This window comes from Aethalodelphis obliquidens, unplaced genomic scaffold (genome assembly GCF_003676395.1).
Source record: "Aethalodelphis obliquidens isolate GAN/ISIS:26980383/991018 unplaced genomic scaffold, ASM367639v1 scaffold13, whole genome shotgun sequence".
Lineage (NCBI taxonomy): Eukaryota > Metazoa > Chordata > Mammalia > Artiodactyla > Delphinidae > Aethalodelphis > Aethalodelphis obliquidens.
Window position 1 is genome coordinate 29350536 of NW_020837957.1, and position 25346 is coordinate 29375881.

General features: G+C 36.0%; 1 protein-coding gene across 3 annotated transcripts; it reads right to left on the minus strand.

Annotated features, from left to right (window-relative positions):
- Positions 1-1432: 1432 nt before the first annotated feature.
- On the minus strand, positions 1433-20742 carry GCLM (glutamate-cysteine ligase modifier subunit). Of its 3 annotated transcripts, none has more exons than XM_027114376.1 (7): positions 20175-20736; positions 16929-16994; positions 15554-15638; positions 12175-12234; positions 10997-11199; positions 9807-9921; positions 1433-1991 (listed from the first exon to the last, which is right to left on the minus strand). In XM_027114376.1, the coding sequence occupies exons 1-7, from the start codon at positions 20298-20300 to the stop codon at positions 1927-1929; spliced, it is 720 nt and encodes a 239-aa protein (XP_026970177.1). In that variant the 5' UTR covers positions 20301-20736; the 3' UTR covers positions 1433-1926. The 3 variants fall into 3 exon arrangements, with proteins under 3 accessions (XP_026970177.1, XP_026970176.1, XP_026970178.1); XM_027114375.1 differs by lacking the exon at positions 1433-1991 and adding an exon at positions 2064-5517 and having other exon boundaries at positions 20175-20735; XM_027114377.1 differs by lacking the exon at positions 1433-1991 and adding an exon at positions 7779-8837 and having other exon boundaries at positions 20175-20742.
- Positions 20743-25346: the final 4604 nt, after the last annotated feature.

Genomic DNA, 25346 nt, shown 5'->3' on the forward strand with positions numbered 1-25346 from the left:
ATACCAGTAGTTATTTTTTATTGCTGATTATACTTCAACTATCCATTCAACTGTTGATAAACATGTGGGTTGTTTCCAGTTTTCAGCTATTATGAAGAAAGTGCTATAAACATTCATATATGGCTATTTCAGATATATGATTTCTCTTGAGTAAATACCTAGAAGTGGAATTGCTGGGTCACATGGTACATGTACGTTTAATTTTGTAAGAAATCCCAAGTGATTGTATTAATACCATTTTGCAGTCCCAACAGCACTATGAGAGTTGCTTCCTCCACATCCTTGCTGCACTTGGTACGGACAGTTTTTTAAAATTTTAGCTATTTTAGTGATATTTCATTGTGGTTTTAATTGGCATTTCCCTGATGACTAATGATGTTGAACATGTTGTATATTCTTATTGACTATTCGTGTCTTCTTTGGAGAAAAATATGCTCTAACATTTTGCCTACTTTTTATTGGGTTGTCTTAAGCTGTAAGAGTTCTTTACACATTCCAGATACAAGATTCTTATCAGATATATGATTTTCAAATATGTTATCCTATTTTATGGGTTGCCTTTTGACTTCCTCGATAGTGTTTCTGAAGTTTTTTAAAAAATTTATTTTATTGAAGTATAGTTGATTTACAGTGTTGTATTAATTTCTACTGCACAGCAAAGTGATTCAGTTATATATATAAATATATATATACATTCTTTTTCCATTCTTTTCCATTATGGTTTATCTTGATGATGTTTTTGAAGTGCAATTTAAAAAATTTGATTATGTCCAATTTATTTTTCATGAGAAATATTTATTACAAGTATTTCATCCCAGTCTGTGGCTCACATTTTCCCATTTTCAAAATACACTGTTTTCTTAAGTATATTTTGAAGAACAGAACATTTTAATTTTGATTAAATCTGGCTATTGATATTTTCCTTTATGATTACTTTTTTGGTGTTATCAGAAAACTCAGAAGCCCGTTTTCATTTTCTTTCTTTATTCTAATTTCATACACATAAAAATGAATAGAATACTTCAAATGAAAAAAACGTGACCAGAGGGAAAAACAGATTATTTCTAGGGAAGAAAATCCAGGTTTTCATGAGCAAGAGTATAAATGCTGGAAATCAATAGAATGTTATCTTCAAGATGCTGAGGGCAAGTGTTTGGAAACTTAGAGTTCTATAATGTCAAATGATGATTTAAGACTGTTAATAAAATAAAGATATTTTCAGACAAACAAGACCTAGGAGGTTTACTGCCCAAAGACCTTCAGTGAAAGAATTACTAAGGATATACTTAAGAAAAAAGTAAATGTAAATGGAGTAGGGGGCAAGAATCAACAGTGAGCAAAGAACAGAGGAAACAGAGCTGAGTCCAAATAAATAATGCTTATTGTAAAACATGAACCTTCTTAAAATAATGGACCAAAACACAGACCGAAATCTTGTATGACATTTTATACATTTATTCATTGCTGAGGGATACATATTAAGGTTTTGTTTGACTTTTCTGGTAGTGAAACCACATAAGCTATATCCTAATATATTTAGGGGACTGGGGCAAGTTTCTGTCTCTCTTTTACAAAATGTGACTTTTCAAACCTTACCTACTCTTGTCTTACTAGAAGCCATTCCTTTCTATCTGGCAAGAACAAGCTCTTGAAGAAAGTGTTTTCACAGAATTTCTGAAGTTTACATATAAACTGTTCATTATTCAATATCAGTGTATTTACAAACCAGGCATACCCCCACCCCATCTTACGATCCTACTCTGAGGCTAGTTCCTGCAGGGGAGCCTTTCTCGTCCTTATCCTGCTTCCCAGCAGTCCCACTCCTTCCACATGACCCCACTCCCTTTTCACTGCTTCTGTCATTAACAGATGCAGCCCTTTATTGCTCTTGTTCATGTACAGATCTCTCTTGCCCCCAAAATATACTTATCTGCTCCTTGAAGATAGGGCTGTTTTCATCTGTTTCTGTCTGCCAACACCTTGCACACTGCCTGGTACATAGCAAGAATTCAATACATCTTTGTTGAATGAATGTATGAATAACGTTATGGCTTGGTATTTCATTATTTTTCATAATTTATTTTCAAACCATACTCAGTTTGAGTTTAAATAGTTCAAAACCAATATAATGTTCCAAGATGCTTACAACTATTAAAACAACTCAATTAAAAAATATACAACTCACAATTTAAATTCATAAATAGGTAAATTAAAAATTTATAATCATTTAATAATGCTTTATATTTTGCCTTCGTTTTAGAATACACTACTAAAGACACATAAAAGTAGAATTATCGAATCAAAACATTTTCCCCTCCTAAGTATATTTCTAACTCTGAAAACTATAAAAAAAATTAATAAAAATTATAGTACATATTTAAAAAAAATAAAACTGACATATCCTGCCACCAACTTTATGGGAAAATGGCAGGTACAAGTTCTGGTATGTTAGGAACTTTGAAAAACATAGATGTGGAATCGTAAGTTGGTATATTTGAGTATGAAAACACAAATGGACTAAATTCTCATTAAAACTTCAAATTAAATGTACATTTGGCAGAAAGATGAATTGTCAGCCAATATACTATATATATATACACACAATATATATATCAACTGCTTACATTCCCAAATATTGAATCTGGGTGGAAAAGTTAGAAAGAAAATCTGCTCTAAAAAGAAACATAATTAAGACTTAGACCTTTATCACTGAAAATCAAGATCCTATTTCAGTTACTACTTGGCTCTGGTAGGGAAGTCTGAATCATTCATTCAAAATAGAATAACTTCATTTTCCACTTCACACAGCTGTCTAAAATGATCTTTCCCATGAATGGAAAAATTATAAGCTATTATTTGTGATTCAAGTTCTAGCACTGGCTATTCCTAAATTAATTCTCTATTATCATACTGGCACAATGTGGTCTTCATAATGTACACCGTGTGAACATATTTTGTAAGACACCTTGGTCCTTCTGTTGACTACGGTTTCTTAGACAAGAATTCAAAACAGACTCATCACAGAAAAAATTCCAAGTTACAGTACATTGTGTTATAAAGTAAGGCTCCAGTGTATTTTGGACATGTAATAACAAGCTGAAGCTTCTTGTCATATTTACTGGAAAAAAACTTATACCTTGGGTCACTGGATACACATCTCCCCAGAAAACATATCTGTTATATACACTATTGTTAACTTAGATTTCAGCTTTGAGCAATTATTTGGTAGTATTATCACTCTATTTTATGGCTTTTTAAACATTAAGTCCCTAAATACTTGAAAAGCATTCACTATATTCTGATAGTTCACCAAAAAAAGAAGTGAATATCAGCTTAGAGAAGATAAAGCCTTTAAAAAAATCAGTTTTTTAAAGAAAAGGTTATTAAATAACAGAAATTAAAGGTATAGAAGCGAAACAAACAAAAAATTCATTAAAAAAAAGCCACACATGATCCCCTTCACAAAATGAATCTATAATCTTGCTACTTTGTCAAGAGTTGGGGAAAAAACACACAAAAAGCTCCTGCTGAAGTCTGGATGTATTAGCAACATACGTTTTTTTCTATTTTCAGAATGACCTTTCAAACAATCCATTTTTGTAAGTCCAGGGTTTTAAAAAATAATAAATGTGATATTAAAGTGCCCTCTTAAAATATCTTGGCCAATTCACTGTATAGGCTTAAATTAAAATGAGCATTTGTTTAAAGACTTACATTACATGAAAAAATGTTGTACATTTCCAAATTAAAAAGTTAACTATATACATTTAATAACATTACATACAATTAATATAAAGGCTATACATAAGGCTTTAGGAAGCTCAAAGTCTAAAGTTTTAGCAGGTAAATCAGCTGATTTCACATTGCAATTCTAATGATCAAATTATCCAACTAGTAAACCACAAAACATTACTTAGAACAGGAAAAGAGTCTTATTTGTTTATTTATCAATTTTTAGTGTATTTATTTTGAATATGGAACCACAGATCTTTTCCCTAAGTTGAAAAAACTTGGGCAAAATTAGTTTTATACATTAGTTACATGTATGTGTGTGTGTATGTTATGTATGTGTGTGTGTATATATATATATAATTATCTTAGTTTTATAAACCATGTATTAATATACATGGTTTAAAAGTATTAATTGAGATACAAGAGATTTTTAAAGAATTTTTCAAACTATTTGGGTTACAGATACAAATTTATAGAATTACAAAGACCTATAGTATATGCCAAAGAGGTCACAGCTTATTTATTTGCTATTTTCTGGTTCTTAAACTAATAAGGAATTATACTAAATGATCTACAGTCTCTTTTAGTTTTAAAGTTTGGGTTATATTGTTTTGATTTTAAACAGTTAAGACCATGTCTCAAAGTTATCTAAATAGACAACATGATCCTGAATTAAAGATTTTTTTCACCCCTTTTTTGGCTTTTAGTCCCTTGTAGTCAGTTACTAGTGGGGAACAAATATTGCATATTTTACTCAACTGATTCTTAATCCCTGTGCTCCCTCCTCTCTCCAGAACCCACAGTGCCCAGCACATGGTAAGTGCTCAGTACTTATTGAATATTTTTGAATGAGTAGCAAAATATTAAGGACAGATCGAGAAGTAAAAAGAATCTGGAGGTAACAATAGTTGCTTTTATAAAACCCCCAAACAATAATTTCAAAGCTCCTAGTCTCCTTTACATATTTACTTTGGTTTGTCTTTGTAATAACAGCAAGAGCAAATATGGCACAAGAATACAGGTTAAATCATTACAGGTAAACTGCAAGCAAGGGCAAATAAAAAAATTTAAGCTTCCATTCACATATTGAAGAAAGGACTTTTATTTACATTACTAGTAGATCCCAGCTATTCCAGTTACTCTGAGATATAATCATCTTATCAATGACAGGAAAAATATCTTCCAGTATTTGTTTTAACAACTGTAATTAAATTGCTTAGTTATACTGTAGAGTAAGAAGCAATTAATGAAATTTTTAGAAATAAAAAATATGTATATATATTACCCTGATGCCTAGGCCAAAATATATCTAACAACAAATTTTCTTGATTTCTACTGTCATAAAAATAAAGGAAAAATATATTGCAAGTATCTTCATTATAGACAATTTCAATTAGAAAACAATAGTTTAATGAAAACAATATAGTGGTTCATGTGAGTGAACTGATATGGAAGCAAGAGAAGTATTCAAACTTGACAGATAACATATTGTCAAATATAAAGAATATCTGCCTCAATGACACATTTACAGGCAGTAATTAGATTTTTACACATCTCAATTTTATCTTATATTCAAGGAAAATACAGGTCAGTAGGTTATGATCCTAAATCGTAGTTAAAAACCCTTTCTTTTAGCTTGTAAGATGTAGCCTTTTGATTTGATAATTCCTCTACTTTTAACAATGACTGAATATCGCAGTAGCCACAGTGGCACCCACTCATGTGCTTGAATGTCAGGGATGCTTTCCTGAAGTGCTTCTTGGAAACTTGCTTCAGAAAGCAGTTCTTAAAACAAACAAACAACAAATAAAAACCCAAACTGTTAAACTTGAAAACAAAAGCACTTTACTATGTAGGTAAGCATTTAAATACAACAAAAGAAACACCTCAAAACTGAATATAAATTATACTTATCCTTAATGTGTGCTATGAATCTGAACCAGAATATCAGAAAGACCCAGACAGTTCTTTAGAAAGTATCTATACTTGTAACCCAGCCAGGTTAATTCATAATTTCTGGTGAGTGGAGCCTGGATATCTGTAATTTCTGAAGATCTCTAGGTGATTCTAATGTACAGCCAGGGACAATACAGGAAAGTACAAGGAAGGAAAAGAAGTTACCCATAATCCTAACAACCAAAGATGGACCATTTCCATTGCCATGTATTTCCATCCAACTATTTTTCTGTATATATTTCTGTATATATGTATGTATCTAGCCATATCTTAAAAACTAGAAATCATACTGTAGTTATAGCTTAATTTGCTTATTTTTTTCACTTATATTATGAATATTTTCCCATGTAATTAGATATTCTGTGAAAGCATGTAATTAAATATTCTGTGAAAACATTTTTAATAATTCTCCCAATATTACATTTTATAGATATAATTTATACACTTTCTTATTGTTAGTCAAAAAATTAGGTTTTTCCTAGTATTTTGCTAATAAAAATAATACTTAATGAACATCCTTAAAATGCATGCCTGGCTATGGAACGACAAGGTCAAAGTACATTTTCTGAAGGCTTGATACATAGTATATTGCCAGCTGCTTTCCAGAAAGACTGTACTTTACACTTAATAGATAATATTGGAATGCCAATCTTACCATATCCTCACTGGCACCAGCAATCATTTAAAACATCTTTCCCAGTGGTTATCTTTTAATCAGCATCTCCTTGATGAAATTATTATTTTCTAATTCCACATTTATAATATTCCACATTATATCTAAACCCTCTACCATTGCTCTGACCTGCCACTCCCCTCCTCACTTGCTCTTCTCCAGCCACACTGGCCTCACAGCTGTATCCTGAAATCCTCAAACATATTCCCACCTTGGAGCCTTTGAATCAGCTGCTCCCTCTTCCCTGAGCACTCTTCTTCCAGATACCCACATGGCTCTCTCCCTTCTTGCAGGTCTCTGATTAATGTACCCTAGCAGAGAGGCCTCCCCAACCATCCTATATAAAACAACAACCCCTAACCTGGGCACTCTTTCCTCCCTCAGCCAACTTTTCCCCATAGCATACACCACCATTTATCACATTCAGCATTTATCTTAATTTGTGTCTCATCCCATCAGAATATAATTTCCATGAGGGTTGAGATTTTTGACTTGGTGCTGTATTTCTAGTACTTAGAACAATGCCTGGCACATAGTAGGTGCTCAAATGTCTTTTGAATGAATCAGTCAATATGGAAAGATTCCACTGGGGTCTGAACCAACCCTATAGATAAGGATTAGGTGACCATCTATACAATATGATTTGGGAATGCCGAAGAACATGCCCTAAAATGAAATGCCGTGATATTTGAATAACATCAATAGTAAACTCTCAGTAAATATTAGCTATTGTCATGTGCCAGTCACTTTTCAGAGTACTTTATTAACTCTTTTAATCCACATGTTAACCCAAGAGATAGGTAATATTATTTCCCTTCACAGGGGGAAACTGACACAGAGAGATTAGATAACTTGCCCAAGGTCACACAGCTAGTGAATGGTAGTTTTAATAAATGAAATGCAAATAGCTCTTGGAAAAGTAACATTAACGTGGATTTGTTTACCAGACTGTCTAACCCTGAGGGAATGTGGCATAATATAGATTAGATTTAATGGGAATGGTGAGAGGAGGAAGGCAAATAAAAATGGGAAAGTTCCAAAGTCAGAATCACCTACTTCACAATTTTACCCTGACCGTAGTTAAACTGTTACCACAACTTCTAGGACAAAGAATAATGGAAAATAAACCTTTCTGAAGAAAAAGGGTAATTTTAGAACAGAGGAAGGCCTTTAGGTGACTTATAAACAAGATTCTATTTTAGATGACAAGCAGAGTTAAATGTTTTACAACTTGATTGCTTAAAAAATAAATCTGACACAAAGTCTGAGAACTATGCTATTCATTAGCTACATACTTTTTTTTTTTTTTTTTTTTTCACGGTACGCGGGCCTCTCACCGTTGTGGCCTCTCCTGTTACAGAGCACAGGCTCCGGACGAGCAGGCTCAGCGGCCATGGCTCACGGGCCCAGCCGCTCCACGGCATGTGGGATCTTCCCGGACTGGGGCACGAACCCGCGTCCCCTGCATCGGCAGGCGGACTCTCAACCACTGCGCCACCAGGGAAGCCCCAGCCACATACTTTTAATTCAACTATGTTAACTCTTTAGAATCAGTAAACATGACAAAACTTTTAAGAGAATTGCTTCATTACAGATCAAATTGTCTGAAGATCCATCTATAGTATATGCAGGATCAAACTATAAATTCTAATTAAAGCGTTTAGAATTAAAATTAAAAAGACAGCCAAATGTCAAATTACACCAGTAAAACAAAAACATTCTTCCCCCCAAAGGATTAAATCTCTCTTTTCATATACATGTGCAATATATTTTTCCATAACAATGATGTATTAGCACATAATCCACATGCCCACATTTAGATAACGTGGAAATAAAATACTAGACACCTTAGTCTTTTCCTATTTCCTTTCCTACTGGAAAAAGGATAGAATGTTTTTCAGGTGGAGGTGGAAGGGGGTACAGGACCACCCATCAGCTGTTGGTAACAATTACAGTTGGAAGAGTCCCCACGAGTAAACAGAAAAATGGTATATTATTTGCCAACGTATAGAAAATTAAAATTTCAATGGTTTATATTTTAGAACAAATCAGCAGAGCAATTCTTTGATTTTCACTAAAATGACCTTTTTTAAAAAAGTGAATCTAATTACTCATGTGTGAAAGCTCTGCTGGAGGGGAAAAGTCCCTATGTCCTATTCTGGTACGACTTAAATGGAAACCGATAAGAAAGTACAGTTTCAGTCTGAAATACTACAATACTAATGTTTCAAGTCAGAGAGACAGTACAGTATGGTGGGGAAAAGGCTCCAAATTCAGCCAGGACCTAGATCTAAGTTCAAACTTTGCCCTATGCCAGCTGGGTGACCTTGGGTAGTTTCTTAAACTCTAAGGCTCTATTTCTTCATCCATAAAGTGTCTAGTTTCAGTTGCTGTAAGGATTACAGATAATCTCTCTGAGACATTTAGCATGATGCCTAGCATTTGAGAAAGAATATCAAAACTCCTCCTCCACTTCCTACAAAACAGTAAAAAAAAAAAAAGAGGCTGAGGCAGACTGCTAATAAGGTATAAAGTCTTAAGAGGTTATCCATAAGCATCCTAAAAATAAACTGAATCAAACCACCTATATAATGCCGTCTTTTTAGAAATGAAAGTAAAAACTGAATGTTTTTCTCCAGGAATCACCTATAAAATATAATTGCCTCCAATTTTTTATTAAACTAGAACTTCTACAAAAATGTCATGGAAATTTAAAACTTTCACAAGATATCTCTCACTTAACTATACCAAAAATACTGTTTCATAGAGCCTGTATATTTAGTAAGTAAAATATGCTTAGTATATTTACCTTTGCTCCCTAAGAAAGTGTGAAAAAACAAAAATGGAGCAGACTGCTAATAAAGTGTAAAATATTATCTTCCCAGCTTTCCAAGTTATCTTGTAAAATGTTGATAAAAATTATTCTACAAAAGGCAGACAAGTCATTCTCATTAATCAAATGTTTCTGATTAACATCAAGCATATGTCTTGATATTAATGATTAATAAAATATCTAGTCAAATAACTATCCTAAGATGCTTAAGTTTCAAACTGAATTTTATCTGCTTCTTTTTCCAGATATTTATCCTTTTTAATTAAGTGGCCCTTTGGTGCAATCTTTGCTATACTAGACAATATTATATGTGACACTATTTAGAATATCTTACAAGATCTTTTCTGTGGTTTAATATTTATAAACCTCAGCAGACTGGATGTTCAGGAAATGACCCCTTCACTTCTTTTCCCATTGGTACAAAGACAAAATTAAAGCTTTCTGAAACTAAAATAAAGGCATATATGTTTTGAACTAACTATTAAGAATAGCTCTAGGTGACAGCATTGTACCTTTATCACTGTACACAATTAAAAATTAAATTTTAACAAGTAGCTTCTTATAAGATAAAAGCTCATGATCAATCTCTATAAATGAAAATCTCAGTCTTACCTTTTGGATCATTATGAGTCAAGAGCTGTATGTCAAATTGTTTAGCAAATGCAGTCAAATCGGGTGGCATCACACAGCAGGAGGCAAGATTAACTTGGTTACTATTTGGTTTTACCTAGAAGTGGAGAAAAAAAAAAAATGACATCTCCACTAAATTAAGTACTACAAAAAGTAGAAAGCAATAAAAGGATTCAATTTTAGAACATATGAAATATCACATTCTACAGTACTTAAAGTTTATAAAATACTTTTACATGTATATATTTATTAATGTATGCTGTTCTGACTCAGTGGTAACAGAGGAAGGAAAAATAGCTCTACAAGGGGGAAAAAGCCAATATATTACTACACTATTAAAAAAGTCTCATGCTCGAACCTGCCATCTAATACATCTGCCTTGGAAACTAACACGATTCTAAGTGGTATGGTTCCACCTACAAAGGAAATACGTCTTAAAGATAGAGGATCAAATACAAATGATAAGTATGTTTAATGTTGAAGTATACAATATGGTTATTAGTCAGACATTTGAAAAAGAGAAGAATCAGGTAATTTCTAATAGATGCTCTAGTTAATTTATAGATACATTTCAGATCATCTAAGTCTCTCCAACAGGATCTTAGCCACATTCTGGCTATCACCAAGCCAAAGGGACAAAGGGCAACTTTTCTCTAGGGTCTTCCTGCCCATAAGAAAATGAAAAGGCTGGGGATTATAAATGCAAAGGAATAAAGAAAAATACAGAGAGTAAACTACTTGTAAGCAAGTTCCCTAATCATTTTATAGGTTATTAGGCTAGAGAGTGGCAGTGATTGATTTATGACTCCATTTCCACATCAAGTTCTGTGAACAGAAGGTCTTATATATCTTTAAATAACAGAGCAAAATATTTGTTATATATGATATTCTCTCACTTAGGAAATAAGAACCATGGACTAATAAAACCTAAAGGAAAACATAATATTTTTATCACATAATTAAAACTGAAGGAAAGAGCCTTAATTCATTTGGCTATGAATGCTCCAACACACAATTTCTAGTGTTATTGTCAAAGCCTGCTTCAAAACTGCCATATCTGGAACAGTCACCCCACAGTGGTGTCCACTATGTGCATGATGTTTAATGGGATGCAGCAAAGACTGTAAAAGACAGGCTCCTCCTGGAGTGCTCGTGATCTAGACGTCTTTTACCTGTGCCCACTGATACAGCTGTTCCAACTGGGTTTTGTCCAGATCAGAGGTACCTATAGCAACGATCTTTTTGCTGTGGACTAAGTTTTGTAATTCTTCCCAGTAAGGCTGCAAATGCTCCAAGGAAAGATTAACTCCATCTTCAATAGGAGGTGAAGCAATGATCACAGAATCCAGCTGTGCAACTCCAAGGACTGAACAGGCTGATGTGAAGGAAAACACAAAGAGGATAAATGTTTGTTACATAATAAAAACAAGTTGCTTCTAATGTCCTTTAAGTACCCCACTGAATTCTGTCCATATAGTTCACTAGTATTCTACATAACAGATTATTTCATTAGGTTTCATAATTCACCTGTCATTTAGAACATTTCCATCTTTTTAAAAAGTATAAAGTGCCCATTCATCTACTTGGTCTATGTGGCAGATATGTGGGTTTCTTTGACCTGCCTCATTCCTGGGGAAACTCACAACTACTACAGGTTCCTCTTTCTGAGGAACAGGCCTCCTTGTTTCCTAGGCCCCAGGACTTTTTGGTAGCTTCTGACCTAATAGTCTACAACTGGTAGTCAGAGCAAAGAATAAGCTTGAGACTCTGAGTGAAAGACTGAATTTATGGTCTTAACCTATATATTAATCTATGTTTATAGATGTAGATAATCTCTTGATTTTTATAAAAATAATTTTAAGAGTTTATTTTTAATGATTATTGTTCACTCCATGGTTATATTAAAGAGTTATTTAGTTAACTGTTCAATGTATATAAATACTGGAAGAATATTTTAAAATAAAAAACACTGAGTAACTATAATGCCATAGTTACCTAACCAAGTGCTGAAAATAGACAAAAATGCTTGTTTCTGTTGTGGTTATTCTTTTGATATTTCACCTGTAGTACTAAAAGAGCTAAGAATATGATTAAGGAGAATTTCTATCTCTAAACATATAGTTAGCATTTAATTATGTTACATCTTTTACATTCCTTTTATATATCAAAATATGACCTTACGTAAGTTGATGTGATTCTACAGAAGCCTTAACATATTAGGCTGGAACTTTAAAAGATAAAATTGCAATGAGCTCATTTTCTTTTTTACCTGGACCTGAACACAAGATATAACTTATACACCTACACTAATTTAAAGTCCACATGAAAATAAAGTTGAAATTTTGCTTACCCATGTCAACTGCATTTCTAGTTGATGATGAAGAGTTTGATCCTACAATGAACAGTTTTGCTGGGTGACAAAGAAAACAAAACAGATTACTATATTTGAGTAACATTCTACTACATAGTAGTAATACTGCTAAAATACTACGATGACAGATAATCCTGAATGAATTTTTTCCTTTCCTAGTTGCATTGTTTTATAGTTTTCATTTTAAGACCTAAAAGTATATTTCCACTGTAATTTTAAAATTATATGCTAGTTGCCAACAATAATCTGATTGTCAAAACAAAAAAGCAAATATTAATTTCCCCTTTATTAGAAGGCAGGGCAGATAAATATAGAAACTTATTAAAAATGTATATTTTTATGAATTAAACATTAATGGAGCATATTATTTTCTCCAATAAACTAAAGTCTATATAAAGCCTAAATTAGAATTGCTTATAATGAGAAGAAAACTGAAAAAAACACCCCAAAAACCAAAAACAAACAAACACTCCACAATCCTACCCTCCTAATATTGAATACAATCATTTTCATTTTTAGACGACATTACCTTCAAGTTCTTGGTCATATAAAGCAGAGTATATATTTCCTACTTCCACATACTTGGTTTACCCTTATGTAACAAATATTTTTACATCTCTATGCAGTATTATCTTAATTTTTTAAAAAATCATAACAGTAATGTATTCACTCTAGAAATGAGGAAAACCTATAGGAGTAGGGGGGAAAAAAACCCAAACAAACAAACAAAAAAAACTCTACCAATAGTCTCATCACCAAAAGCAATTACTGTTTAGAGTTTTATGTACTCTGGATTTTTCTTTTCTTTCTTTTTTTTTTGGCCTCATGGCTTGTCGGATCTTAGTTTGCCAACCACGGATTGGACCCTCAGCAGTAAAAGCAGAGTCGCCAGGGAATTCCCTGTACTTTGTATTTTTAATGAATAATTTTACACACTCATTTTTAATGGTGAACATTATTATGTAATTTTGATAGGGTATAATTTACTGAATGATTTCCTACTTTTTGGACTTTTAGATTAGTTCCAGTTTTTTGTTACTGAAATAAACATCTATGCTAACTTTTTTTTCAACTTTATGCCTGAAGCATTTCCCAAGGACAAACCATCAGAAATGTGATTATGAGTCAAAGAATATGATCTGTTTTTTGTGAGTCCTGTTCTATTTTATTTACCTACTATTTTATAAAAGATTTGTACCAGTTACCAGAGCACTAAAAGTTAGGAGTTGCTCTCCTAACAATATAGCATGCTATTAAACAAAACAAAACAAAACAAATATATATATATATTTGCTAATTTGATAGGTACAAAATATACCTGCCCAGAACCACATTAACTGGCATTTCTTTGCTTACCAGGAAAGTTGAGTAGTTTTTCATATTTATGAAATTGAGGCTTTGGCTTGATTTCAACTCAGCTTTATATGTATATATTTACTTTATGTAAACTCACTGTTCAAAAATCTAAATTTACTCAACAAATAGGTGGAGTAATAGGAAAATAAAGAGGAAAATCAGAAAGGGGAATGGAGAGAAAACAGGGTTAATGAAACACCCTTATGTAAAGTGCCTGGCATTCAACATATACAACAAATTTTCCTTGTACAACATTTCTTACATTTGTCATTTCCTTTCTACTGCTAGATAATCTTCCTAAAACATTGCTTTCCTCATGTTACTTCTCTATTTAAAAGCCATCACAACTTCCTCACCAGGTGAGAGTCAATCTTCACCACTTTGCTCCAGCCTTAGCTCCTGTAATTATACTCTGTGAACACCCTCCCCATCACTATCCCTCTGGCCATGAATTTGTGCCATTTGAAATGGTCTCTCTCTGAAAGATGAGGCATTTTTAGGTAGGTGAAGAGAGGAAAGCTCTTGATACTTATCAAAAACCTCAAGCCTTCCAGGAACTGAGGACAACTTGTAAGAGCTCCAAGATGGATCTACACCATGATGAACTGCAATCAACCACAGAGAAATGTTGCTCTGATGTCCTTTCCAACACAAATAATAATGTGAAATTAACAGAAAGAAATGGGTTTTGTAGTCAGGCATACCTGGATGGATTCCTGGTTCAACCACTTACTTGCTGTATAACAACTTTCAAGTTATTATTTATTTATTTATTTTTTTGTGGTACGCGGGCCTCCCACTGTTGTGGCCTCTCCCGTTGCGGAGCACAGGCTCCAGACGCGCAGGCCCAGCGGCCATGGCTCACAGGCCCAGCCCCTCCGCGGCATGTGGGATCTTCCCGGATCAGGGCACGAACCCGTGTCCCCTGCATCGGCAGGCGGACTCTGAACCACTGCGCCACCAGGGAAGCCCAACTTTCAAGTTATTTAATGTCACTTGTGCAATGGGGATAATAAACCTACCCTGCAGAATTGTTTTGAAAATTATATGAAGAAATATAAGCATAAAGTGTCAAGTACAGTGCCTGGTATAAAGCAAGATTCAATAAATGGTAGTTATTATTATTAGAGTCAAAAAACAATGCCCTATCTCATCTTACATGTTCATCCTAATAAGAGTAATAATAAAATAACAACCACCACAACACAACCACAAATGGTAATAAATAACAGCTACCTGGCACTTACCTGTGCCAAGCACCATGCTAAGTGCTTCTTTTGTTATTTCATCTAACTTACAAAGAAGCCTGTGAAACAGGTGTATCCCCATTTTATAGATGAGGAAACTGAGCTCAGAGAGGTTAAATCATTTGTTAGCCCCAGATTATATCAGTCAGTAATCTGCACATCCAGGAATTTCAATTTAGTTAAGCTCAAGCATTTAATGACTATGTTATGCTGACTGTAGGCTGAGGACAAGAACATCTTAATTCCTTGACCTTAGCATTATCTCTGGAAAGTAGGAGTCACTTCACCTTTGTTGAATGGGTAGAGTATGTATTTGATTTCTCTTCATGCAACTTGTTGCCAAGACTTCTTTCTCTGCTCCCAGGCAACCTCAGCCATTGCTTAGCAGTATCACACCAGGAAGGGAGGGCTTATGCTGGCTTTAGGTGGGCAATGCTCTTAAGTCTTCCCTTTATTCTTTCCATTTCCTACACCTTACTCTTCCTACTGCTCTGATGTCCTACAAATAAATTAATGAGAACATCATGAAGAGGTGAAGTTCTATTCTGACTCCATTGAAGTAGCCAAGAGTGACTTCCTATAACTCCCTTTTTAAAGCTGACTTTAAAATTATGTTATAAAAAATCTCTGTATTTCCCACACTTAGTGATTGAGTTACTCATTACCAGAAGTAAGGAAAGGTTTAGTCCCATGCTTGACAAAACCTCACTATCATCCACTGTATAACAAAATGAACTGTAAAGGCTGGACTTTACCAGAAACTTTCATTTCTTCTCTTTCATCGGGATTTATCTTTTCTACTGCATGAGATACAGTACATTCCAAGACATCTGGAAACTCCTATAATAAACACATGATATTTACAATAAATATAAAATTAGTGTTTCTGATTAGCTATATATTTTCTATTGTCCATAACACTCTTTAGAAGCAGAGAACCCATAAAACAATAGAGTTCTTTACCTGAGGCCTAGATGGGCTTCATAACGTTTGTAAAGCCCTGAAATAAAGGTAAAGTGCTGTGTGTGTGTGTGTGTGTGTGTGTCCATTTTCTGAGAAAAAGTGTCTCATTTTGATGAGATACTCAGAGGGATGTCTGATCAAAAACAAACGAATAAACAAACAAGCAGATTGGGCAGTATGTGAGGAGTTAGAACCACTAACACAGTAAACACTTTTACTCAGAAAAGAAACCAATGAAAATGAAAAGTAAATAATATTTTCCTTCTGGATACTGACATGTTAAAACACTTCCTGTATATCAATCACAAACATTTTAAGCCAAAATATATATTTTTCTGAATGCAATGGAAAAAAGTAAAGGCGATTCCAATGCATAAAAATGAGTAGTTAATGATAAAATATTAGTACACATAAATCAGAAACATACTAACTCACATTTACAAGATTAAAACAAAGTAAACGGTGAGGATTTTCCCATGATTCTTGATCATATTACAATGCCTGGCACATATTAACTATTTACAAGTCATGCACAGATGAATGGTCACTTCAGAAAAACAGAGACAGATAGAAGACATTAATTAATGTCTGCCTAGCAGCCACAGAGTTACAAACTTGCAGTATGCTCAAGGAAACAATTATTTTCAGCATATGTCCTCTTCCATACTTTTTAAGTAGTCTATGTAATCTGTTACAAGCCTTTGGCTAAGTTGGATTCCAAAGAGTGGTTTACAGACAGGTGTTTTGTATATTAACATTTATGATAATGGCCACATACTGACATTCAATGAAACACAGTTCTTTACTGTTTCGTAAGAAACTGATACTTAAAAAATTATTTTTAGTGGCTATATTTTGGGTTATAGTCTATCAAAGCAATCTAGTAACCCAAATTGTTTGATAGTCATTCCTCTACTAGACCAAATATAAACTGGAACAAAACGCATTTTGAGAAAACTGTGGTGGGACTCTTAGTAGCTTGTCTAGTTGAAGAGTTGACTAGAGTCAGATTTTCTCTTTCATGCTTAAGCCTACTGGGTCAGACTCCCACCTCAGCAAATCAACCACAATAAGTTTCATGCTAATTGCCTGTTTGACTTCCCTATCAAACCTGAGGAAGTTAATTTCCTACTTATTACATGATTTCTTCATTCACAGTTCACTCACCCTGACCAAATCTGTGCTAATTTGGGAACTCCACTCATTCAAGGTCTTCCGGATACAATCTCGAAGCTGCAAAAGAAAAGCATTTTGAAACTGTTAATCATACAGTACAAAAGTGTACTTTTAATCATACAGTACAAAAGTGTACTTTTGCACTGTATGAAACTGTTAATCATACAGTACAAAAGTATACAAAAGTACACTTTTCTGTACTTCTACAATAAGACTGCATTAGTCTGTTTAGGAAAAGGAACATATCAATAGGAAATACCATACAAAAATTTTAATTCTATAAGGTTTTTACTTCCTTTAACAAAGATTGATTTAGACCCGCTTTTTATCCTACTCTTAATTCTCAAATGTTCTTGACCTAAAGCAGTAATCTAATTAGTTAAAAGGTATTTTTGTATCAATGAAAATTTAAGTAAACTTCTGAGATGTAAAAGCATTCATAAAGAAACATAAAAAATTTTTCAAGAATAAGGTTTATAAATGGAGGAACTTCAAGCCCAGGTAACCTGACTAGAATTAACATTAACCAACCACTATGCTATACTCCTCAAAGGCAAACAAATGATTCTCTAAGTGTGGCCAAAGAAATTCCTACATTAGACTCACCTGTGGTGTTTATTAAAAGTTCAAATTCCTGAGCTGCAGCCTAGACCTCCTGAATCACTTTCTAAGGGCAGCAGAGCTTTCATCATAACAAGCATCCAAGTAATCAAAATGTACTCTAAAGTCTAGAAACCACTATATCCGTATCTTGCAGAAGTCAACTTGCATAAAGTCAGTCCTTAAGTCATTTCCTAACAGTTAGGTAGACCTTCGATCTGTCTTCAATGTTTTCTTATATAAACAAACAATTTTATTACACTAACATTATAGTATTTTGTTAATTCATTAAAGTGTCTACTTATCTTTTATCTCTTATGACAGTGTATTTCCAACTTATTTAATAGTGGTCCAAAATAATAAGACATACACTAACACAGTGAGTAAGGACCTACATACATGCAACAACAAAAATTCATAAAGCAATCTTTATGCTTACTACATGCCAGATACTCTGAGGGCTTCTATTATGAGTTAGAAAAAAAATACGCTTCTCCATGACTCACTGAACTGATAACACAAATGGGCCAACACTAGCAGTTTGAAATCACTGCCTTATAAATACCAAGGGCACAGTGCTTTGCATTCTGTGGACAATCAATGAAAAAATAAATAAGTAACTAGAAGTACAGCCCTGAATTGCAAAAGCACTTTCCTAATACCAACAACAGAGATTAAACTTCTGAACTCACTATCTGATCTATGATTGCTTATGATAAAAACTGACACAAGCACTTTATTGCTTATATCTCAGTACAGGTAATTACAATGGACAACTGGCTTATCAATTTAAGAGCTCAGAGTCACCTATTTAAGATTTATAGTCTACAACAGCAATTCATGTGCTAGCCACAATAACCCACATGAATCCAATTTACAGGGTCTATATCTTTATGAAAGGTATATTTGTAATCAAATTTAAGCAGTAGATAAAAATAAGTTGATAATCATTCTAGACAGAATTACAAGTCAATATTCTTTGAAAAATTAAGGCAGCAGGACCAACTAGAAGTTAAGAATTCTATCAGGAGTGCGATGGCTCAAATCATGGGAGAATTTTTAGAAATTCTCCTCTGGAAGGATGATTAATTTGCATAAGGCTTTTCTGATGAATTTCTCAATTCATTATATTTTCAGAGTGTTTGCCCCCTTCTGTCAGGACAAATCATGGAACAGCCCAATGTTACAATAATATGATAAATTCACTGACTATATCACAAACCTAGTGATTTTTAATCTTTTACATGTTATCTATATGACTGAATATTAACCTTGTCCTTTTTTGTTCTCTGCTCTCTTCATTCTTATTATACACACATCACATAGTATCATGGAAGATGAGTGTCATGATAATTTAGTGTATCATTAGATCTGGGGTTGTATAAGAGTTTAAAAAATGCTACATGATCAAATACCCTAATAACAAATAACTGGTCAAAATAGTCCTATAATGGCCCATTTTAAAAACAAGATTTGATTTCATAAAATTCTAGTGAAACAAAAAATCTGGGCAGAGATCATAGAATAATTAAAAAAAAAAACAACCAAACATTAGACTAGAAAAGACCTTTTAGGAAATTTAATGATCTCTCTCTACCCAATGTGCAAATTTTCTCAATAATGAGTGATTTATTCAGTTTCTTTATTCAATGAGGTTAAACTGTTTCAAGTAGTGTATCCCAATTTAGAGCTCTGGTTGCTACAAAGCTCTTCTTTACATAGAAACAAAACATGCCTCTCTATTCTAATCAAGCTGTCATGTTTTCTCTACATATGCTATCATATCTTCAAGTTTTCTCAAACGTTTTCAAGTTTCTTTAGTTTTGAGTCCCTCTTACGCAGCACCCAAAGTAATATACACAAATCACAATTCATCTTTTGAACGATGTTTCTTAAACTGTGGAGTGTGACTCATTACTGCATTAAGAAGTCAAGTTTTTAAAAATTAAAGAGAAAAAATCAGAATACACAGTATATAGTAAGAGTTAAAATCTTTTCATGAAACTCGTGTGTTTGTGTGTGTGTGTGTGTGTAAAACATGAATTGGACTGCCAAGACAAAATGCATTTTTTTTTTACTGGGTTTGCAGACAAACTGAAAACGACTACTTTAGCATGTGTTGAGTGAGATAAGAGAGAGAAAATTTCACCCTATATTATTTACGTGCAAAATGCTGTATTGAACCATCAGCCCTGGAGAAATTAAAGGTGTAGTATAAAACACAGAAGTATTTATCTTTGGGAGAAATAGCACAAGTGAGGGTAGTTTAAAAAAAAACAAGAGAGACAAACTGAGCTGCATCCTGGACACAATATGGTAAGGATTCTGATTCCTACTAAAGTTACAATCAAGAGCACTGACAGAGGCGGCACTGGGTGTGAAGATGCACCTGCCGAAATTTTAAAGACGCTGTGCCCCCAACAGTAGGTTCGGATGCGACATCGCGCCGACAGCCGACCCAGCCTCCTCCGGCGGGCGGAGCCCAGGTGCGCGCCTCTCCCGCGACTACTGCGCGCCAGGAGCCCGACCACCCGCCCTCACCTCCCAGCGCCTCCCCGCCTCTCGGAGCCGCCCGGTCCGGCCCGCGCGGCCTACCCGGGAGCCCTGCGCCTCCGCCGGCACGCACGCCACCCTCACCTCCTCGCTGTGCGTGGACGGGCACTTCTTCCGCAGGCGGCCCCAGTTCAGCAGGTTCCCCGTCTGCAGGTGCAGGGTGCTGGCCCGCGCCAGGAGCGCCCCGGCCGCGCGGCTGTCGGTGCCCATGGCAGCAGCTGACGGACCTGGCCCGGCGGCGACGGGGCAGCAGGCGGGGAAGGAGGCCCCCCGTAGGACGCGGCGCCCGAGGCCGGAGAGCAGAGCGCGAGGCTGCTCGCCCCGCGCGGCGGGACCCCGGCCTGCGCTCGGGCCCGAGGGAGGCCGGGAGGCGGCAGGGCGGCGGCGGAGCGGCGGCCCGGGAAGGACGCGCTGGTGGCTGCGGCTCCTGCTACTGCGGCCGCCGCGGGAGAGTTGACTCCCAACTGAAGAGTCGTTTCCTGGAAGACAATGACTAAGCAGAAATCGCGGCGGAGAAAGTGCTTCGTAACAGTTACCCGTCCCGCGGCAGGGCGGGGGGGGCGCAGCGACGAGGCTGCGGAGCGACGAGGCTGCGGGGGCGTCGGCCCGCGGGTGATTAGCCCTCGGCCTGTGGCCGGCGTGGCGCCAGGCGGAGGGCTGGCGCAGTGCGGAGAGAGCAGAGAGCTGGGGGCGCGCGGGGCGGGGCGGGGCCGGCTGCCTGGGGCCCGACGCTTGGCAGGGCTCCCCCTGTCGGTCAGAGGGCGGCGCGCCACCTCCACCTAATACCTCAGACTGTGCTCGAGGTCTCACCTCCCAGCCGACCGGCAGTCACGCTGGTTATACTCCTAGATATCTCTTTAAAAAGATAAATTAGGGGCTTCCTTGGTGGTGCAGTGGTTAAGAATCCGCTTACCAAGCAGGAATAAACAGGTTCGAGCCCTGGTCAGGGAAGATGTCACATGCCGTGGAGCAACCAAGCGGGGCGCCACAGCCACTGAGCCTGTGCTCTAGAGCCTGCGAACCACAACCACTGAAGCCCGCGCGCCTAGAGCCCGTGCTCCGCAACGAAGAGTAGCCCCCGCTCGCCGCAACTAGAGAAAGCCCGCGCGCTGCAATGAAGACCCAACGCAGCCAAAAATAAAGAAATTTAATTTAAAAAAAGGGAAGTTACTGAGGCATTGAAATACCAGCCGGTTTCAGTTCTCAGAAGCGAGCCTTAATGTACAAGGGCTCCCTTCTCCTTCAACTTTGCTTTGCTGCCCACTTACTGGTTCATTTCCTTTCTCAAGGGCTTTCCCCCAAAGTGCTCATTTTTCTTCAAGTCCGTTAATTAAAGGTCTGTTGATTCACACTATTTGCTGGCCAGTGTGTGAAATCAAACAATAAGACAATCTCTGCCCTTGAGAAGCTTAAACTCCAGTTACAGATACAAGGCCTAAGCGTATGAAACAATGAATAATAATATAAGAATATCGTAGATTCCAGATGAGTTCAGATTAAAGAGAACACTTAAACCGGTGAGATCAGGGAAGATATAACCCATTCCCTTACAGGTGGTTGTGATTCTTTACTCCTATTAAATTTCATATGTAGTAGACTTGGTATGAACCTCAAATTTAACATTTATTGAGTATTCCTCAACAAATATTTGCTTTTGTTGAGAGTAATCAGATATACTAAAACGCAAAATGCTATTAAAAAGAGATGAATTCCAGTTAGTAAGAATTAGAGGAGGGGTGTAAGAGGTTAGAAATTGAGCCTGATCTTGAGTAAATATTTGTAGGCTGAATGAAGGTAAGAATTCATTGAAAATAAGGGTAATCCCAGAAGCAGGAACAAACATGGGCTATTTTAATTAATGTAAACATTTGATTCTTAGGCTGCATTTCCTGTGGCAGCATTTCTTGACTTTTTTCGTATTCTCTAGTACCATGCAAATAATACTTGAATAAAGCTTAGAGGTTATGCCTCCTAATCTAGTGAACTTACCTCCTTGCTGGCGATTTATATAGCACACTGGTCACTGACATAAACCCGTATGGCTTGCAAATCAGACTTTGCCAGGTACTGGTTATTTTAACTTAGACAAGTCACTTAGTCTCTGTGTTTCACTTTCTCCCAGTCTCAGCAGATGATAGTTTAAACTACATGACATTGCTGATAACTATTTTTGATCTACAGAAATATCTAGTTCCCATGGTTCCACCTAATACAATATCTACTACATTGGGTAGGTGTGAAGAACTAATGAGGGAACTTATGAAAGCCCTTAGTACAGTACTTGGCTCGTAGTAAATGTTCAGTAGGTGAGAGCGCTTAGAACTAACGCCTCTGATCTTTCCAGCTTACAATCCAGTTCTCACAACACTGGCAAATTCATGATGTAATTCACAGCAGCATCACGTCATGTTTTTAAAATTTACATTTTTAGGGGAATTCCCTGGCGGTCCACTGGTTAGGACTCTTGCTTTCACTGCGGGAGGGCCCAGTTTCCATCCCTGGTGGAGGAACTGAGATCCCGAAAGCTGCAGGGCACCGCCAAAAAAAAAAAAAAAAAAAAAAAAAAAAATTTACATGTGTGAACTCCTTTACTCTTTACAGCAACTCAGATAGGTAATTTGTTGAAAATCTCAGGTAGTACTGAGTGTTGGGGACTCAATCAAAACCTAGATCCTCCATCTTCAAACTCCTTACCTTTCCATGCTACAATTTACTTTATGCTACATAAAGTGTAGTTATTGAGGTAATTTTAATTCTTGAGTGTGTATGTGCATGGTTTAATATGCTTTTTGTGCTTGTACAGCTTTATTTTACAATATATTATACTTAATGATACCCTTGCCATGACATCATAGCTTTGGGAGAAAAAAGCTTAATCGTCTAAATTTATTCGGTGACAAAAACAGGGACTGCAAAATCAGAATAATTTTACTATATAGTTATTTTGAATGAGTCTTTTTTACCCCTGTCTATGGAAGAGGAAAAAATGTTCAGTATGCATTTTGGTTTTAGATACTTAAAAATTCTTCTGCAAATGCCTGTAAATACGAAGAGTCACTAACATTGGCTGCCCTTTTTTCATTCTCCTTGACCTTTCCAGGACCTGATACTACTGTCCACGCTCTCCTTTAAAAACCACTCTCCTTGCTTAGCTTGAAATAAACTGCACTACATGCGAGAGTTTCCTCACCATGTTTGATCACAGAACACTTTTAAAAATTATAATGTGTTGTTGGAAGCCCAACAGAGGCTCACGAGCTGTGTTTAGATTAAAACAGCAAAAAATGCTCTCGTAAATAAATTGTTGTAGGAAGTGATCACATTTTCATTCATAGTCTATATAAGAACAAACAAAATTTGAAAAGTAAATTTTATTTCACCTTATTATGGGACTACTTGGTAGGTACATTTTATGCTTAATCAGGTAAAATTGATTTAAATTCTCAAATTTTGTTTTAATTTTTAAAATTAGTGTTACCACATCCAGGAGTCACTAACTGGCTCATGGCCACTCTGGAGGTGAAGGTTTTTAAAAGCATTTCTCTAGGATATTTTTGAAACCCAAATTGTTTGGAAATAATACAACGGTCACTATTTGTCACACAATTTGGAAGAACAGACCAGTGGTTTGGAATAGAAAGAACATGAGCAAGTGCAGAGGAGTGGAAACACCCACAGCATTTTTTTGAAGATAGGAAAGGGAGGTGCCTAGCTTGAGCAGAAGTACCCCTTAAAGGTGAAGGGAATGAGAGTGTGGTTAATGGAAGACCATTAGCAGCAAGCGGGGGCTTTTGGGTTTAGTTTAAGAAGACTTTGACCTTGAGTAAAGCAGAGTCTTGACTCCAAGAAATAAATAAGAAAAAAAGAATCTATATTTAAAATAATATTAATTTACTCAATAGATATTTCTTACGTGTCTATTATAATATTTGTCATGTGCTGGACTAGGCACTACAAATTTAGGGTGAGCAAAGTGTGACTCTATCCCTGTCCCCACGTAATTTACAGTCCAGTAGAGGAGGCCGACTTTAGTCATATACTTACAAGTAGATGTAAAATTCTGCTGTGGTTGTTACTACGAAGAAGGGGCACAAATATTACGTCTACAAGTGGTATGTAAAATGGTAGTGGGAGTGATTCAATGTCAAGAGACCAGTGTGAAGACTCTGGTAGTCACCTAAACATAGGTTAGTGGGAACCTGGCCCACAGTGAATGGAGGCTGTGACGATGCATTGAAACGGAATAGATGTGCCTTCATTTTGCCCTAGTTAGTGGAAAGGAGAGAAATCAGGTTACCATGGTGGGGTTAGAAAAACCGATGAGATTTGCTTAAAGCAAACAAAGTAGAAAATAAGGCATGGAGAAAAGTCAGAGAGCCAAAACGTAGCAATTAGCCTTTAATGTTATTTTTCCATATCAATAAGAGCACGGAAAAAGTGATGAAATCCTAACACTCTCTGCCCCTCATTTATCACATCCAGTTTTCAGGTGTGTGTGCAGTCACTTTATGATAATTATCTATTACTTATCAGATTGTGGATTATAGGATGTATCCAAAGGAGTGATCTATTCGTTCATATAGACAGTATTCCTGATAGTACAGATCAAGTGCCTGGCACGTGGTATGTGCTCAGTAAATATTTGTTGAATGAATAAATGAATGAATGAGTGTTATTTCTGATGATTTGTTTCAGAGCTGGGATGAGTGTCCACATATTGGTTATTCTCTGAGGTCACAATCATCCGGATAAATCATCCTCATTCTGCCACTGCTAAACTATTACTGTAGCAGCTGGAACCTAAGGGAAAGAAAGGGCCCAAAGCAATCCCCTCTTTCCCATTCTCCAACCCTGGCCTCACTACCCCCTGTCCCATAACGCTGCTGGAGAGTCTAGGCAAAGGAGGGGAAAACGGTCCTTTCTAAGAGAGCAGGCAGGTGGGTGATTTCAAATGGGTTATGCCTGATAGAAAAAGGGAAGTAGAATCAGTCATTCACAGGCCTTATCATGCACAGGATCACAACATCCCTGGAAAATAAATGGCATAACTTGATTTATTCAATCATTCAGGAAATCTTATTCAATATCTAATGTGTCATCTACGAACTTTTCTAAGGGATTTGGACTGGCTCTTCAAGATAGAGATGTTCCTTAGTTTTAGTACATAAGATGTATAAAATAAAACTTTAAAATGATTTCAAATAATATTTAAGGCTATGAAGAAAATGAAAGGATATTGTGATGGAGTGTATGGGA

What these genes read in the sequence shown, in the direction of transcription:
- GCLM (XM_027114375.1), bottom strand. Translation starts at nt 20,300, where the DNA reads ATGGGCACCGACAGCCGCGCGGCCGGGGCGCTCCTGGCGCGGGCCAGC. An exon ending in CGTCCACGCACAGCGAGGAG is followed by an intron (nt 16,995 to 20,174) that starts GTGAGGGTGGCG and finishes TTTCTTTTGCAG; the next exon opens with CTTCGAGATTGTATCCGGAA. An exon ending in AGAAGAAATGAAAGTTTCTG is followed by an intron (nt 12,235 to 15,553) that starts GTAAAGTCCAGC and finishes TTTGTCACCCAG; the next exon opens with CAAAACTGTTCATTGTAGGA.